At 40.2% G+C, this 17241-nt stretch overlaps 1 protein-coding gene across 2 annotated transcripts in view; it reads right to left on the reverse strand.

The window, feature by feature from the left end:
• RPS6KA2 (ribosomal protein S6 kinase A2) overlaps nucleotides 1–17241 on the reverse strand; it is a 282186-nt gene that overhangs the window by 79629 nt on the left and 185316 nt on the right. For both annotated transcript variants that reach the window (XM_036380191.2, XM_036380192.1), the window contains one exon: nucleotides 15907–15988. In XM_036380191.2, coding sequence (XP_036236084.1) covers nucleotides 15907–15988 — 82 coding nt within the window. The remainder of the gene's footprint in view (nucleotides 1–15906; nucleotides 15989–17241) is intronic.

A 17241-nucleotide genomic window follows, 5' to 3' on the forward strand; every position in this document is an offset into this window, starting at 1 on the left:
GAGCAGCTGATGTGAAATGGTATCCAGTAAGTCAAACCTGTGGTGGTGTACATCACTAGCAAAGTCAGAATTACACCCCTCACAACTGCATAAACCAGTTCTAACTAAATTCATTAAAACCAGACTCAATAAGCAGCTTGATGAAGAGAAAAGAAAGCTGCCATCTGCTACAAGGGAATTTCCTCTAAAGATCCAAAACCTACAGCTGGAAATACATCTGTTCACAACTTGTGCAAAACTGAAAATCTTTAACACCTCCGCAGAGTTGCACCTGGAACTTTTTTTTCTTTTTATGGAAATCATATGTATGATTTAAAATTTATTTACCTTAGTGGATGTGATATCCTGTGAAATCATCAATAAAGTATTTGTTTCCTGAATTTGAGTGTAACATGCTCCTGTGCTTCATTTGCTTCAGTTATACTGAAGTGGGACTTATAACCATTTTTTATTATTATTACTACTATTGCAGGAAATAATAATTTCAGTACTAAGTCTTACTGACAGGCAATAATTACCTATGCTCTAGGAATAGGCTTAATTTCATAGCAACAAATTAATAAGAAGATGTCCCAGTAAACACTATTCATCAGCAGCTCTGGAAATTATGATGAACTGAAGGAAGAGACTGGTTTCATATAGTTTTGCAATAAATAAAATTTGTTTAAAACATGTATGAGACAGTTGGCCTTTTATCCCTGCACAAAATCAGTATTTCAGATTTAGTTCCAGCATATAAGAAACCATAACACAAAGATGACCAGGACATACAGTCCTCAGTCCTACTCTTAAGTACAGTCTAAAGAGGGATGATTTTTTTTCCATCAAACTTCTCTCATATCTTCTGGGAGATGCTTTTTCACTTGCAGCCCCTGCCCTGCGGTGCTGGCTAACTCACATGCAGCTGCAAAGAAAAGGCAGCACCAAGATTCATATTTCCCATCCATGGGGCATTCCAGTATCAAATGAGTGTCTGCCTTGTGTTTTGCTATGGAGAAGTTGCTAAGCCAAGAGAAGCAATGAAGAAGTTTTTGTTTTTGTTTTTTTCCTTGAGATGGAGATGATCCAGATGTCCAGGAACTGCTGGGTCTCTCAGGGCAATGAGTTTTGCTGCTTGCCTTTTAAGCTTGAATCCCAGCATGGTTTAATCAAGCCCAGCTGCTCTGAAAATACACGTTTGGTGGGTTTTACAGGGAGAGCTGAGTAAAGTTTGTGCATCACCTTGCTCTGAAAGTGTGAAAGCTGTCTGTGCTTTGGCATTCACCACAAATACTTTCTGCAGCAAATCATCAAAGGCAGAAATACAGCTTTTATGATTGAAAAGTATGAGGAGTGAACACTGGCTCAGGGATGAAATGCAAAGATATTCCCTCTTATGCCAGCCTTCTACAGGAAAAAAATTGTCCCCTTTATTCGGTCCCTGCAGGTCTAAAAAGCCATTTGTATTGAAAGGGGCATTTCCTCTCCATCAGGACCTTTGAACAACTACTAATTCACTTGCAAGGCCTGGCAGAGGTGAAAGACGGCGAGGGTGGCACAGGATCTCCCCAAAAACTCTTGGCACACCAACTCAGGGCAAAGTGTCCCTGTATGAGAGTGATTTAAAGCCCACCCAAGTTCCTTCTCTTCTGTTATTTGAGCCCCTACTACTTTGTTTAATGGTATGGTATGAAACCTTCTGCCTGGTCCAGTTCAGATGTTTAAGGATGAGACCAATAATCTTTTATAAAATATTAAGTGAGAATTCCTGGAAGGAGAGGAAATGTGGTATTTCCTTTCTGTGTAGAATGTATGTACTGGGATGCTGTCATTTGCCACCAGGGAAGTTTTAGTCATAGGTTGAAGTAATCCCAGTAAATGTTTTCTGTAGGCCTGTTTGAAACTTGTAATTTTGAATATTTTCAAAAATGTTTTTGCTGTGGGTTTTTGTTCTCTAACTGGAACAGAAAGCCTAAATTCGTCAAGTTTTGCCAAAATTAAATTGAGAAAAATTGTTTTGGCTGCATCAAAGTACTCTTTGTTAAGGGCTTTATTTCATCTTTTTATCTCCTCTTTCTTAACTCTAATTATAATACACAGCTACAAAATATTGTTAGAAAAGATATACAATCAAACCAAAGAATTCTGCTGAAATGTTTAATACTGATATTTGGTCAAGCAAAATTTCCCTCAACTGTCCTGTTCCTATGGATAGACACTCTGTCAGAAACTCATCTTTTCTTTATCAGTTTTAACATAAATTCAGAAGAGAGTTAATAAAAAAACGCATCAGGAAGTTTTAAAACAGATTCCCTATGTCTTCCAGGTTTAGGGTAAACATGCAAAGTTTTGAAGTGAAGTTTTTGCAATTGTTTACCAGCTTAGCTCTGATATGGGTAACATGAGGCAGTGGCTGGACAGTGAGAGATTCCTTTCTCAGAAGGGAGGGTTTGGATGGATTTGGTCAAAGGACAGGAGGCAAATGTTAACATTCTCCCTAAGCCGTCCAGACCACAACTGCACTATGCTGACTTCTCACTCTAAACACTCCTTCCATTAGGCTGCTTGGATGTGGTAAACACAGAGCCAGTCCAATCCGACTTGTTCTAACAAAAATTTTTGGACGAACATTTCAGTTACTGAATTGAAAAAATTTTGGTTTCCAAAACAAATAACTACTGTATTTAAGTCATCACTGAGGAAGTTGGTATAATGGCTTATCATCCAGCACTGAAGGCACACTTCATTTAGGAGATATGAAGCCCTGAGGCAGATTCTATTTGTAAACCACACAGTATAAGGTTTACCAGGTTACTCATACCCAGCCCTCCATGCTACCTGCACACAAAACAGACAGGAATTTAGAATTTAAATAGTTCAGTAAAATTGTGACATTTAATGTTAACATTCAGACAAAACAAACCTATGCTTTGCCCAGGACCTGATGTGATGCAGACATACTTAATATAGCTCTGCTGATATGTTTGCCTCATAAAAATGAAAAAGCATCTGTGAGACGGCTGTCTATCACTGAAGAAGCCTCCAGTCCCACCAGCAAGCAGGGTGTGAAGTCAAGGCAAGGTCATTTCCTAAATTAGAGCATAAGAAAAAAGCCTGCTCTTTTGCTGTTATCAACATGCTCATTAAAGCTTTGCAATCACCAAGCCTTGGTCACACAGACAACAACAACAACAACAACAACAACAAAAGGCTGATTTATTGTTTTCTCCTCTGACAAGAGAAACACAGTCCTCAAACAATTGTGAATTGGTTTTCAGTCTGGACTGCACTACTGTATAGGGATTGTTGTGGAAGATATGACCAAGTTCAGAGAGTTTCTGGGGGAAATCATGGCCCTAAAGCAGTCAATAGTAAAACTGCTGTTGACATTGATAGGATCTCATCAGCTACATCTCAGTCCCTATATACAGCTCTAAAAATATATGTAGCTGCTTGAGCTCTGAAAGAATACCTTACAGAAAAGGAAATCTTGGGTTTTTTCTCCTAGGTTACTGAGAAACTGCCAAAAGCTAAACATAAACAGTACTGAGCAATGACTACAGGGAGACAGGAGGAGAGCAGATAAATATTTAAAGGATATAAACATGGAGGAAAAAGACTTATTTACCAAAATAAAATGAAAGATTAATATAAATAGGAGGAGGTAAGGGAAATAGAAAAAGAGGAAATATAGGCTATATTGGGCAAACTGTAACTGCATGAACCCCTACAGAGCAGAGCAATGGCTGGGGACTGGAACTTCCTTACTGACACATTTTAAAAGAAAACTGAACAGGAAAAGTTAAGTAACTATTTAGTAAGAAACCAGCCTGCCATGACTGCAGGGGAATGAGACTGCACTTTTCACTATGTGCTACTTTGCTGCAGTGACTCCACCTCAATAAAGGACATCTCAAAAAAACAGAACAATCTAGATTTCATTATTATGCACAGCTGTTTGGAAGGCTGTCTGAAACACAGCATTTATAGCAGGATTAATGCCCATAGCATTATATCAGAACATTCCACCTAAGCGACAAAAATATAAGAAACCAAAAATTCATATTGGAAGTGAACTTGAAAACCTTCTGAATAACCACAAGCAGTTTTGTTTCCACACAGTGCTTTTAATTCTGTGGTCTTAGAGAGCCTTATCAAGAATCTTTGATCTCTAAGGCTGTCACCCTGTGGGTGATAGCTGTGGTTAAGGCAGAGGGGTAATGCAGCCCCTCTGGGGCCACCCAGCCCTGTAACCACCAGTCCTTCCAGTGACTGCTAGCAAGCCATACCCCTCACACACACAGTGCAAACTTTCAGGCTTCCTCAAAACTTTGCCTTGGAAGTTGCTTTCTTTGTGCTGGGAACACCATGTGGAAACAAAAATACAAAACAATACTTCTAAATGTACACTTGCAAATATTTCTTTCTTATGATAGCATACAAGGATCAGGATAGTACCTAGCTGTATGACATTGACATCTTACATTGCAGAGCTTATTATATCCATAATGAAACCAAATTTGAACAGATAAGCTTTGACAAAAACCTATATAGAAGATAAATATTTAAAGGATATCAAAATGTAGGACGAAGACTTATTTATCAAAATAAAAGGAAAGAAAGGAATATAAACAGAAGGAGATATGTGAAACAGAAAAAGAGGAAATGTAGGCTGTATTTCGGCAGAAAAGTCAATTCTGAGCTTACAGTGTTGATGAAGACAATTCCCTCTCAATGGCAATTATGTCATAGCCCATACAAAGATCTGAAAGATGACCAGGGACACACTACAATTGTCTGAACAACTCAGGCTTTGCCTGAATTTACAAAAGTAATCTACTGCTGCTGAGAAAATGTCAGTTAAATTAATGTGCCATGGAAACCTTTTGAGTGTGTCAATTATTATTGCATGCAGACAGAAAATGCTGTAGAGAAAATGTAAAGGAGAGGCTGTCATTGATGCTGATTACTGGTCTCTCCTCAACCATCAAAACCTTCATCTTGGAGCAAACGCCACAGGCACGTGGAAGCTGATACTGACATGTGTGACCTACATGAAGAATGTGAAAACAGAGAATAATTGTGCTTCTGTAGAAACAAATCCCAGCTGGGAGTCTCCCACACTGTGCCATCTAACTTTCATGGAGAGCCAGCTAAGTGCTAGCACACCTCCAGGAGCAGTTGTGAACAGAATGCCTGCCCAGCTGTTTGGTGAAGGTTTACAAGTATCCAACTGCAGTGCTGTGAGGAAAACCATCACCACTGCAACTGACCCCTCCTCTGCTATCACTCTGACTTAAAATGGCATCAAGTGACAGCATTGACCTCACTGTTAATCTGTCCTCATGCTTGAAAGGAAATAAGGTTTTTCTGCTGTGTTATGGGAACCAATAAAAGCAGTTGGGTGCAACTCCCAGATGATGCTTACGAATTTGGTTTCCAACCAACTACAAATGCACTGCAGTTGCAGGCAGCTGAACTTGGTTAAATAGCAATTATCCTGGCTGTTACAAATGGTGCAACTTATTCAATGAAGAGAACAAACAAATGCTTGTCATATAGATAATGGATTTGTACCACAGCCAAAGACTTGCAGAGTCCATCAGGGAGGTTAAAAATCCCAGGGATATTTAGCTATTGTATTTTCAGTTTAGCTTTCCACTACAGCTGTAAATTTATTCAAAAGCAGAGTTGATTCATAGTTCTGATTATTCCAAATAATCAATGCATTATACACAAGACACATTTCCTAACAATTTCTTTGTTTGGAATCTTTAGCCATTAAATTCCACAATGCGATAGATGGCACTTCAGTGAGGAGGGGTGTTAATAACACCTCCATTAATATCTGACTATTGCTCCTCTAAAGAGCAGTGAGCACTGTGAAGAGCAGGCTGGCATAATTGGGTTAGCATTACAGACATGGAGATGGAGCAGAGGAGCAGCAGTAAGGGTAGCTGGGTGGTGCTCATGAAGCAGGCTGGCAGCAGAAATGTGAGTACAGCCAAAGTCTTGTAATTCCTAAACTGAGGTACCAGCTCCCAAGCTAGGCAGAGCCTGCCATAAAAGAACAGACTACATGACATAATTCAAAGGAGATGAAGACTAAGAGCATCTCAGTCTGTATTTGCCAAAAGAGCAATTTTTCTCTTCCTGTAACTCACAGCCTTGTGATACCAACAGCAAGCTCTTGGACGTCAGGAAGGATTAAAAGACTTCCAGAGGTTCACTGATGTGCTGCACAGCTGACATGATGGGTTGCCAGCAATAGCTTCTCTCTTTTGGCAGGGGTCTCTTAAAATTAGAAGCAGTGCAAGCAAGCACAAAGCTTACAAAGCTCCTTTAAGACAGTGCAAGACAAGTAAGATGCAAAAAATTTCAAGCCTCAAGACAATACAAAAGAAAACCAGAAAAGTAGACTTTCATATGATTTCCATTTGGCTTACAGAACACCAGCTAGAAACACAGAAGAAAAAGGGCAGCAGGGAAGGTAAAACAGTGACCAGTCTTTTGTTGTCACTGGTAAAGCCCAGCTGGCCTGGGAATACCCTGTCCACTCATAATGTGCTTAATTCTTAAACTAAACACATAGGAGAAGGAGTCAGCTGCAGGCAACCACCCTCCAGAAATCCTCACAGCACCATGGACTCACAGAATATGCTGAGTCAGAAGGAACCCATCAGGATCATCGACACCAACTCCTGGCCTTGCACAGGACACCCCAAGAATCACACAATTTTACAAGTCCATCCACCCAAGGGCTTCTTCTAGGAACTTTCTCTGAATGGGACCCCTCGGAGGAACAAACATCTCGACAATCTGACCACTCTGCTGTCTTTGCAGCAAGACATTTCTAGCAGTTTAATTACACCTCCTGAATTTTCAATAGTCTTTGTGGTAGAGCAGGAGTATCTCTGCTCTGTCATAACAAAGCACTCACAGAGGACCTGAAGGGTAGGACATGCAGCCAGAGCAGATAATGTCACCCCTGACTTACCTAGTATATAACTAAATCTTCTAAAATGAGGATCTAGGAAAAACGAACACTAAGAAAGGAAAGGAACGTAAAAGATTCTCAGCCTACCAAAGATGGAAACTTCAAGATGCAGAAGAAAACCGCAAAGAAGAAACTGTTCTCAAGAGAGAGGAGATGAATTAACAGCTTCAGCTGTGGCGAGGCAGACACTGGACAGATGTGCAAGGAAGCATTTTGTAATAATATAGTGCTAGAGACAGTCTAAGAATGAGTTAGGCAAACATCTGTGAGGAATGACACAAAAGCATCATCCTAGGTCAGGGGTGGGCCATGGGACTTCTTCAGGTGCCTTCCAGATGATGCCTCAGCAGCCGTGCGAGGCACAGGGTTCCCCCACAGAGTACCACACCAGTGGGATCACCTGGCACAGATCCAGGCAAGGACACGAGGCCTGCTTCCAAAGCAGAACCACTGAGCCTCTGCGATTGCCCTGAAGGTCATCTAGTCCTCATTCCCAGGTTCTTGGCTCAGGCAGAAAGAACACTGTACACAGCAGTGACAGGCTCATTCTTTTAGCTGAAGCTTCATGTCAGTCTTCAGAGATTTGTTCCAATTAAACTAAGCTGTGTGTTTCTCTCCTCTCTCTGCTCTCCAGCTAGTGTTGATGAAGGGTGTGAGGGCTCACAAAGGCCATCGCACCTCCCACTCCTTTCCTGGTAAAAGGATTTTTTTCTACAGATAAAATGGGATTGCATCACATTTTCAAACAAGATAAACATTTCACTTGTGGCTTCAGAGCAACTGCCTGTGTAGTCTCTCCATTCCTGAATCCACAGCAAAAGCAATTAACAGCAATCTGCTACTCGACAATAAAAAAAAAATCAATTGTGATCTTTTCTGTAAAACAAGAAGCAATTTGGGAGTAGCTGCAAATATCTGTCATTAGATATACAATGCAATGAATACGATAAAAATAATAATCCAATGGAAGACAAGCCATAGTGAAACTCTTGATTAGTCTATGATGGAGAGTTGAAGAATGAGTTTGGCTCTGAAAACCTTTTAACAGTGGTACCTACAGGAGCTGCAGTTTCAAGTCTCTCCATGGCTGCTTATTCACCATGGCAAGTACACAGATCAATTCAAACCTGAAAGAGGTTGATGGCAAGTTGACTGAAAATTATAGGATAATTAGAGAAATTGCTTTCAACCATCAGAAAAGCCGTAAGTATGATGAACTACTCATTCCTGACAAACACCCAAAAAACCAGCTACCATTCCTTTACTGTCTGGAATAGCCAAGGGAGCAAATTCAAATGCAACCTGCATGAGCTGCTGCAGGTTCTTATATTTAAAAATGTCATTCTTTCTGTATTTCACTGACAGAAGGGTGACTCAACAAACATTTAGAACAATCTTATATAATGTGATCACAGGTGAAGAACATATATTTTCTGCCAAAGAAATCAGCAGGTTATTTCAGTGCTTTCATCTTCTGACTTCAGATTTGAATCACCTTTGTCCTCTCTAGAGAATCTTCACAGGAAAACCTGAATAATGCAACCTTCAGATTGCATTAGCAGGAAGGCATGGAACTGCTCAAGGATTAGAAGTCGAGAGCGTGGGCACCCTAACCTAGCAAAAAGATGGAAAAATTTAAGACAGCTCTTGGCTATACCTTGTGAAAAACACAAACACGGCTGCATTCAATGTCTTCACAGCAAAGTCTGAAACTTTGGCTTAAACCTCTGGGTGCACTAATAAGCAGTGTGGTTCCAATCTAGGGAAAATAACAGTGTGTGCTGGGACCTGAATTTGCCCCACCCTTTCTGTGGCACTTTGGGGCCATGACCTGAATGGCCACGAGAGGCAGGAGGGCACTGGGTGGGCTCCTGAGTGAGCTTCATCAGGAGGGAATTCTGTCTGTGTGCTCCCAAACCGCTGTGCTTGGCAAACCATGGCACAGCAAAGGGAGATGACTGGAACAGTTCCTTCAAAAGCTCAAACCCAAGCACCAACACTGTTGGATGCTAGGACACCCACAACACTTTCTGCTGCTGAACTGCTCATGAAGAAAGCTGGAATTTTCTTCTGAATCCTGTCCTGTGTGCTCTTTGGGGAGAATAAAACAAAGCTGTTTCAGGCAGCAGCATACCAAGTGGCTGAAGCTGCAATCCAAGTGAACACACAACTGTGCATGGGGCTATAATTTGGTATTATTGTAACAGCAGAGTTACACTGGAAAAAAAGTCTGGACAGGAAAGGACTGGGCAATATTGCTGCATTTACCTACAGCAGAAATCAGAAGCACAGAAGTGTGTGCTCCTATCTGAATCAGTCTGTTTGACTGACAGGGAGAAAGACAGGGAGTTTGATTTTAATTTTTTACCAATATTTAGGCAAAGACTTAATAATTCTGCCCTGCTTTGGACAACAGGAAGAACCTGCTGTTCAGCAACGTGAGCAGCAGTTTTAACAGAATCACAGAACCATCCAGGTTGGAAAAGACCTTTGGGATCACAGAGTCCAACCTATGAACACCATCTTGTCAGGTAGACCATGGCATTCAGTGCCACATCCAGCATTTTCCTGTGAAGAAATTCTTCCTAATGTCCAACCTAAACCTCCCCAAGGGCAGCATAAGACCATGTCCTCTCATCCTATCACTAGCTGCCAGGAAGAAGAGGCCAACTCCTCACTACCTTTAAAGTGGTTGTAGAGAGTGATAAGTTCACCCCTGAACCTCTTTTTCTCCAGGCTAAACATTCCCAGCTCCCTCAGCAGCTTCTCCTAGGACTTGTGCTTCTGACCCTTCACCAGCTTTGTTGTCCCTCTCTGGATCCTATACAGAACTCAGGAGCCAATATTTTCACAAGGAGAAAGTTCAATTTTCTTTGGCAGTTAAGAAAAGCCCAAAAGGAACAACAGGTTTTTGTGTAAAACCAAATGAGCCAAAATGTCCCCTTGCTACAAAATAGAGAGCATTTTTACATCCAGTGTTAATTTCTTTAACATCATAGCAGCGGGAATTTTTTTTGCCTCCTAAGAGGATCTTCACAATGCACTTGGCATTGTGAAGACACTATAATTTAATCAGGACTTCAGACAATGCAAACTCCCACATGGTTTAAATAAAGCAGGTAATAAAATCTTTAAGTGATGCGTGTTCTGTTTATATTTATAGGCAAAAGTTTTCCCTTCTCGTCCAAATCTGAATCCAAACACTGCACAGAGTCATTAAAGAGTATTAAGTATCTAACCCAGAAGCTACAAGCTCAATGAACACTTCAGCAAATGCTGTGAAAACAAACTTCTAGCAATGCTTTTTGTAGTTTTTGATCTGTCCAGTCTGCTGTATATTCAGGCTAGGACTCCCTATAATATTTACTGACACACAATGAGTTGCCTAAACACAGCTCATTTTCCTTAGAATACACAAATAGAGGTTATTCTCCACAGCCCATTAGAATCAGCCCAAGTGAGCCCTCTCTTATGTACTGTACCCTTTTTTCCTTTAGAAACCCAGCTGACTTTTTAGGGGAGGAAGGAATAGGTGGTCTGCAAGTAAATTTGCAAAGGCACTGTAAAAACACAGTCCAAAAGTGACCCCTAAGCACTGGTTGTTGAAGAACTTGGTTTTATTTTCAAAACTCCCAGAGAGGAAAGAAAGTTCTGCTTCCTCAGATGACAGCTACTAAATCCAATTTACTCCTAAACTGTGAGGAAGGTTGGCCGATTCCACAGCACTTTTTGACTCCTAGCCCACACAAAAAGATACATACTCACTAGGCTGATCTTTACATTTTAGAGCCACTGGGAAATATACAGACAAATCAAGTATTTTTGTGTTTGTGCACACAGAAGTTGCTATTTCTTCCCAAGACTGAAAAATCAGTGTACGGCTATTTGTGGAGAGGGGAGAGTCTATGTCTCAGCTGGATCTTTAAGGGCACTTCCAGGTCCAGCAATGTTTGTGTTTTTCCAAGCTCAGAGCCCTGACATTTGGAGGGTTACAATTCTCATTACTAAAGAAGCCGTGCATAAGCAGAAGCTCCAAGGATGCAGAGCACATAAACTTTCCTCCAATCTTCAGGGTAAGGGTATCTCTGCTGTGGGATCTGGACTGTCTAGGGGACAGGACTTCCCTGATTAATTTTTCAGAAACAGGTAATAAGAGGCCCAAGAAGATTTAAAAAATATAGCAGAATACTTTAAGAAAAAATAATAAACCAAAATTTAAATGGTGAACCTGGATAAATACCAAGGCCTCTCACCAAACACAAGGACTGTACAAAATAGAAAAAGACATCTTGAAAACCTTGGCACAACAAAGCAAGTTTTATCTGAGGTGAAGACTCTAAGTCCTGCTTTATAGGGTAAAATTGTTTACAGTTTATCATTTTGTTGATATTTTATTCTTTTCAAACCAGAGGGAAACCACTAGATTCTGTATCTGATATCTAATCACCACATTTCTTACAGGGAAACTAAGTCACATCCAGAGGAAAACTGAAGAAGCCACATCAGCTGGTGTCCAACCAGGGAAACCACCACCACAATTTTATCAGTGGTTCAGACAGAGATCCCACTTCCCCTGGTAACATCTAAGTTAGTTGCTGGATTTTGGGTATAAGTGATATTTTTGATTCTACATCCCCGGGAACACTGAAGCTCCCTGTGAGCCACCAAAGCTGCTTTCACAGCTTGCTGAACCTATGACCACCACACACCAGCAAACCCCTAAGCCTGCTGGCTTAAACTCAGGGGATCATAAGCTGCAAAGCACTTTAGAGGTTTTGACAAAAGAGATTATAATTTCTAAACCCTATAATCATTGCATTCTCAGGGTCGAACAGCTTCCAGTGCCAAGACTTACACACCGCATTGCCACCCAGATGGGCAGATGCAAAGTGCATCCTCATGATCCATCACATCACCCTCCCTACATCATCACTGCAATATTTATAAAGTTCATGAGCATTATGTCAGCAAATAATGGCTTCATGCCACTTTCTCTTAGATTGCATGTCTGCTGCAGGAATGGGTCTTTGATTTTCAAGCTCTCTTACATTCCAGCACAGCAACCTGCTGGGGATTTATGGGCATTTCATGGGTGTTTAATGAGGCTTACACCATAACTAATCTAAACAACTCTTGATCATGGAATTCTGAAGCACATTCAGTAAAGCTGATGGAGCCTGAGACACCTCGAGAGAAATACTGAATGAATCAGAACAGTCAGCTTGCCCTGTCCCTCTGTTCCAGCTTTGCTGGTGAATACAGATGCACGTATATACAGAATAAACACTCCCTGGTTGATTTCTGGTTCCCTCAGATTTACAATGTATTCAGGATGGGCAGTAGAGATTCACTGATACATCTCTGTAAGTGTTTAAACATATAGATCAACTTTATTTTCTGTCAACTTTTTTATCTAAAACTCTGATTTTAATGAAGAAGTAGAATGTTGAAAGCAACGATTTAATATGGTATTTTAAGATTACTATTTACTGACATTCTGAAGGGCAAAAGTCTCACTCCTGAAAGGTATTTAAATTCCTAAATATCTTTGAGCACCTAGATGCCCCCAAAAGGGTTTATATTTGCAAAGGAAGCTATTAAGTTAATGTAATGTAATACACAGTATTTGACAGAGAGACAAGTTAGAGTTACACATACATGCACTCCTAAATCTGATGTATTCCATATCTGGCACCTAAACACACATAACATCCTTAAACATTTTGAACAACGTTTTCCTAAAGATAATAATTAGAATGAAATGCTTATCTAGTTTCTTCAGAAAGCTTTCTGCTTTAAAATCAGATATCCACAAGCTCCTGAAAATGGAAATGAGGCAGAAAGGAAAGCAACTTAGGTGTGATGCTCTCATTTACAACAAAAAGTAGCAGTGGCTTTTTTTCTTTCAAAGATCCATGCTGTTACAGGTGCTTACTCAGATATATCCTATTTTTAAAATAAGCCTTCATTAATTTAAGAATAATTTAATTTTCACAAATATTCGTGTGTGCCTCTGCAGCATGTGCCTCTGCAAACTTCTACAATCTAAACTGTAATATTCTGGAGCCTAATTTTCCCTTCATAGCAGGAGTAGTCCTGCTGATTAGGAGATCTTTTTCAAGCTCAAATCTACACATGTGATTGATCTACAAAGTCTTTTTTGTACAAAAAGCCATTTTTTGAACTGTAAACGCTTGAAGAATTCTGCTGCTGCTTGCTGTGCCCTTCTTATACTAACCTTTGCTGTTGCTGAAGTTGGGCTCATGCTAACAAAGGGCAACTATCCTGGAAAGGGGCAGGAGGCAACAGACTCACTGAGAAAGCACCATTTTTTACTTCTGCTTCTTCCTAAACATTACCAGCCACAGTCAGGCTCCCAGGGCAGGAAATTCCCCAACAGGACCTACTATGGTTGCTCTTCAGAGCAAGTACAATCACTCCTGAAAGTCTCTTGCTTACCCAGGTTTTATTTATGCAGACCAACCCAGGAAAGAAATCAGCTTTGCTATCCCATATTCTTTTATTTTCTTTCTGACTTCTCCATTTACATGCTTTGCAAATTTGTTTCACTATAGAAAATAACTGCTGTAACATTTAGGGCTGTCTGGCCATTGCCAATGGAATTGGCTTGGAGAGCTCTGAATTTCCTGCTCCATGTGGGACTTGTGCAGGCTGCCGGTCAGGAAGCAAAATCATTTGGAAATTTGCCTGGTAGTGTGCCTTGTGTCAGCAAATGCTGAATGCAGTGCTAACACACCTGTAGCTTTGCTCCCACTAGACAGGGTAATAAATACTTCAAATTGGAGTGACTTCCAGCCCTTTTTGAGTGTAGGTAGTCAGCAATAATACAACACTCTCACTTAAAAGATAAAATTAAGCTGTCAGAAATATTATCTCTGTGCCAAAAGTTTACATGGAAGCTTACTGACAGCAATACTCATTGCTGCTCGTCTCACTCACCCTGCTGCCAATGGGGTTCTGCCTTTGTTTTTGCACTTTGAGTTAAACAGCTGTCAGTTTTAACTTATTTGTAGAAACTGGTGTGTAGAAATTAGTTCCTAGCCCTGGGCTGGTTATCTTGAGATTAATGGGAAATCCAGAGCTAGCAGTCAGAGGGGCAAGCACTCTGAATGGGAGAGAAATGCAATCCACCAAAATCAGAAAGTAGCCTCAATTTTTGGATCTTGTGATCCATACTTGAGAAGACAATCAATAGCTTTTCTGTGCTATAAAGAACCCCAGAACTGCAAAGAGGTTCTTGTTCTTGACAGAAGAGAAATTTGATGGAACACATTGGGTACTTTAAAACCTAAATTTTGACATTTCCTGAAATACTGCCACAATAAAGGTCTTTTCTTTTACAGTGGAATCTAATGTTACATATTTCACCATCAAATATTAAGTAACAATAAAGTGTTTGGGGATGCAAAAACCCCTGTCCCCAGTGCCAAAGCTTTTCCTGCTAAACACTCCTTAGAGTTATACAGAAAAAGAGGGAATACACAGTTTTCCCTTTTGGTAAAAAAACCTGTATTGTCAAAAGAAACAGGAATAAGTTTCAGGTACATGATGTCTGAGGGGTTACACAGACCTTGCTCAGACACCATCAGAAGATGACATTCCCCAGTGGGGAAGACTCTGACAGTTGAGTTCAGTGGAGTTTGGGCACTTCAGAGTCCTGTTCTTGGTTGAGAAGTCAGAGAATCACTCTGCCATACACGTGATGTACCCAGGCCTGACCTATTCCTTTGCATGTCTTGTGTCCAGCACTGTTTGTTTATTTACCCTGGGCTGTTCTGCTGCAATAAACATTCCCCTCTGGATTCCAAACAACAAGATAAGCACGCCAGCATTGCCTCAAACTCACATTTCCCTGAAAAGGCTTTCTGAGAGGAAAGGACTGGTGTGCCTGCTCCCCATCTTAACCAGCACTCAGAAGAGGGGCTGGCTCTGCCTGACACCACCTGCAGTTGCTCTAGCTTGCTTGACTGGTGGCTTTATTTGTATTTTGGTCCCCAAAGCAAGGCATGCTGTAGAAATCTGGATTTTCAAGTGATCAGAACTATCTGATCACTTAAGGATTATTCTTTGCGTTAGGACAGAAATGTAGACACTACACTGCATTGCACAAAACCACACTCTCCAAGACAAAGCAAAATAACTGCTCCAGACAGAATGAATGCTCTCCTCTTTACCTGCAAGAAGTGTCAGGCTTTTGAGGGCAAGATCAGAACAGTGCTAGGTCAGGGAAACAAAAAGATGACTGCATCCTCCTTGGTCTGTGCAGGAACAACCATTAAGGACTTCAGCTGAGACTGAACTTACTCTCTTTGCTTTTCAGTCCTGGGCCTGACTACCAATTTCTTTTTTTGTCTGTAGCAGGCAGTGGCCCCAGAAGAGAAGAACCAGCTTTAAACATGAGTCATTTGGCCCAGGCCTCCTACAGCCCATGAGCTAGGAAACAGCATGATCTAAATGGTCTCAGAATGCCTCCTCACACTTGGGAACATGTTCCCATGGTTTTTCAGGCACACAGAGAGAAGCACCAGCTGGGAAGGCCATTCTGCCCAGTAGGAGCCAGGTTTTACTTTAGCAATACCCTTATTTACTTCAGCAACAGAAAGATAGTGAGACTTAAATACAAATGAATATATACCAAAGAGAAGTCCTAAAAATAACACCAAGAAAATAAAGCAAGCATGCAGCTGGGAAGCTGCAAACCTCCATTTTCCTCCTCTCACACTGTGTAGGTAACATATTTTTAAGTCCTTTTCAGAATATTCACCTACAGCGAGACAAAATTTTGGAGGATGGCAGACATATTTATGCATTCATATACTGCAAGGCAGCAACAATGTGAAAAATAGCAAGAAAAATAAATTACTATGCAGCATAGAAATAGAGACTTCAGCCACTGTCCCAATCCTTACCTTTTAGTGTTGCCTTCTTAAGCACCTTCATGGCATAAAGCTGGCCTGCATCAGATCCTTTTATCTTCCTTACTAGAAATACCTGTAAAAAGCAAATGTTTTGTATAGATGAGTACTGAATTTCTACTTACAAGACTTACTGCACTTGACAGGAAAATAGATACTATGGTTCAGGAAATCTAATGAAAATTACTAGCTGAAAGCATTTCATATCTATTTCACCTGCAATTGTTTGAGCTAGCTTTGGAAATTTTCAGTTTTTAAGCCTTTACCACCTCACAAAAAAACCATTTTCAATATTATTAATTGACCTCATATATTCAGTTAAAGATGGGTGAAAAGTTAGAATCAGTGAGTACATATCTCTTCATATTCTAATCAACTTAACATGAAAAAAAAAAGTCTCATTTGAGTCTTGGAATGTGCAGTGTCTTAAAATTATTGCCATCAATTAAATTTAAGAAAAAAATCAATTTGGTGCCATTCATGATGTAAGTGATGAATAACAACTTGCCTAAGATGCAGCTGAAGAAGAAAGTTCACACAGCTGAAAATCTTTGTTATTACAAAAAAAGACAGTTTTTCCTGTTTCAGTCTCCTATGCTTTGTCTTCTGACAGTGTAAAATTTTAATTAAAATAAAGTAAAATTTGCAGTTAAACTTGTACTCTTTTTATTGTGGTATATGCAAATATTTCTTATCTGCCCCTCAGTGCATCTGAGCACTGGAGGGGTAGTGAACAACAGGATCAATGGTTCAGTTTGGTCTTTATAAGACTTTTTAATGACTGGAAAAATAAAATAATTAGAAATAAAATAAGCAACTCTTTTAGCTGCTTCTCAGGACACACTCTGTCTGCTGAGGTCAGAAGTGTGACCTTAGAAATTCTCAGATCTTCAGAAGCCAGGCAACAGTGTCTCTTATTTTTTTAATTTCAGCACCTGTGTTACTGGACAGAAGCTGAAGTAAAGCCAAATGTAGAAATAAAAATATAGTGCCACATACATACAGTCCTGTATGCTCATTAATATACAAATTAACAAAGGCCAGGTGAACTAAAAAATGTCTTTTTGGATTAAAAATTCCAATTATTTTATTAATTGTCTATCCAGGAACCATGAAGCCTTGTTAACTGTCTCCATCTAAAATATAAAAAGCCAAAAAATAAGGAAGGGGTATGTTTCTAGCACAAGTTTTGCACGTTGAAAGACTCTTCCTCCTAAAAAACTTCAATCTGTAAACAGATTAGATTTTCTCAAACCCATTTGAAGACAGGTTTCTGGGAAGGGAGAACAGCTGTTTTCAACCAGGTACAGAAGCTGGGAAGGAGAAAAA

This window comes from Molothrus ater, chromosome 3, assembly GCF_012460135.2.
Source record: "Molothrus ater isolate BHLD 08-10-18 breed brown headed cowbird chromosome 3, BPBGC_Mater_1.1, whole genome shotgun sequence".
Lineage (NCBI taxonomy): Eukaryota > Metazoa > Chordata > Aves > Passeriformes > Icteridae > Molothrus > Molothrus ater.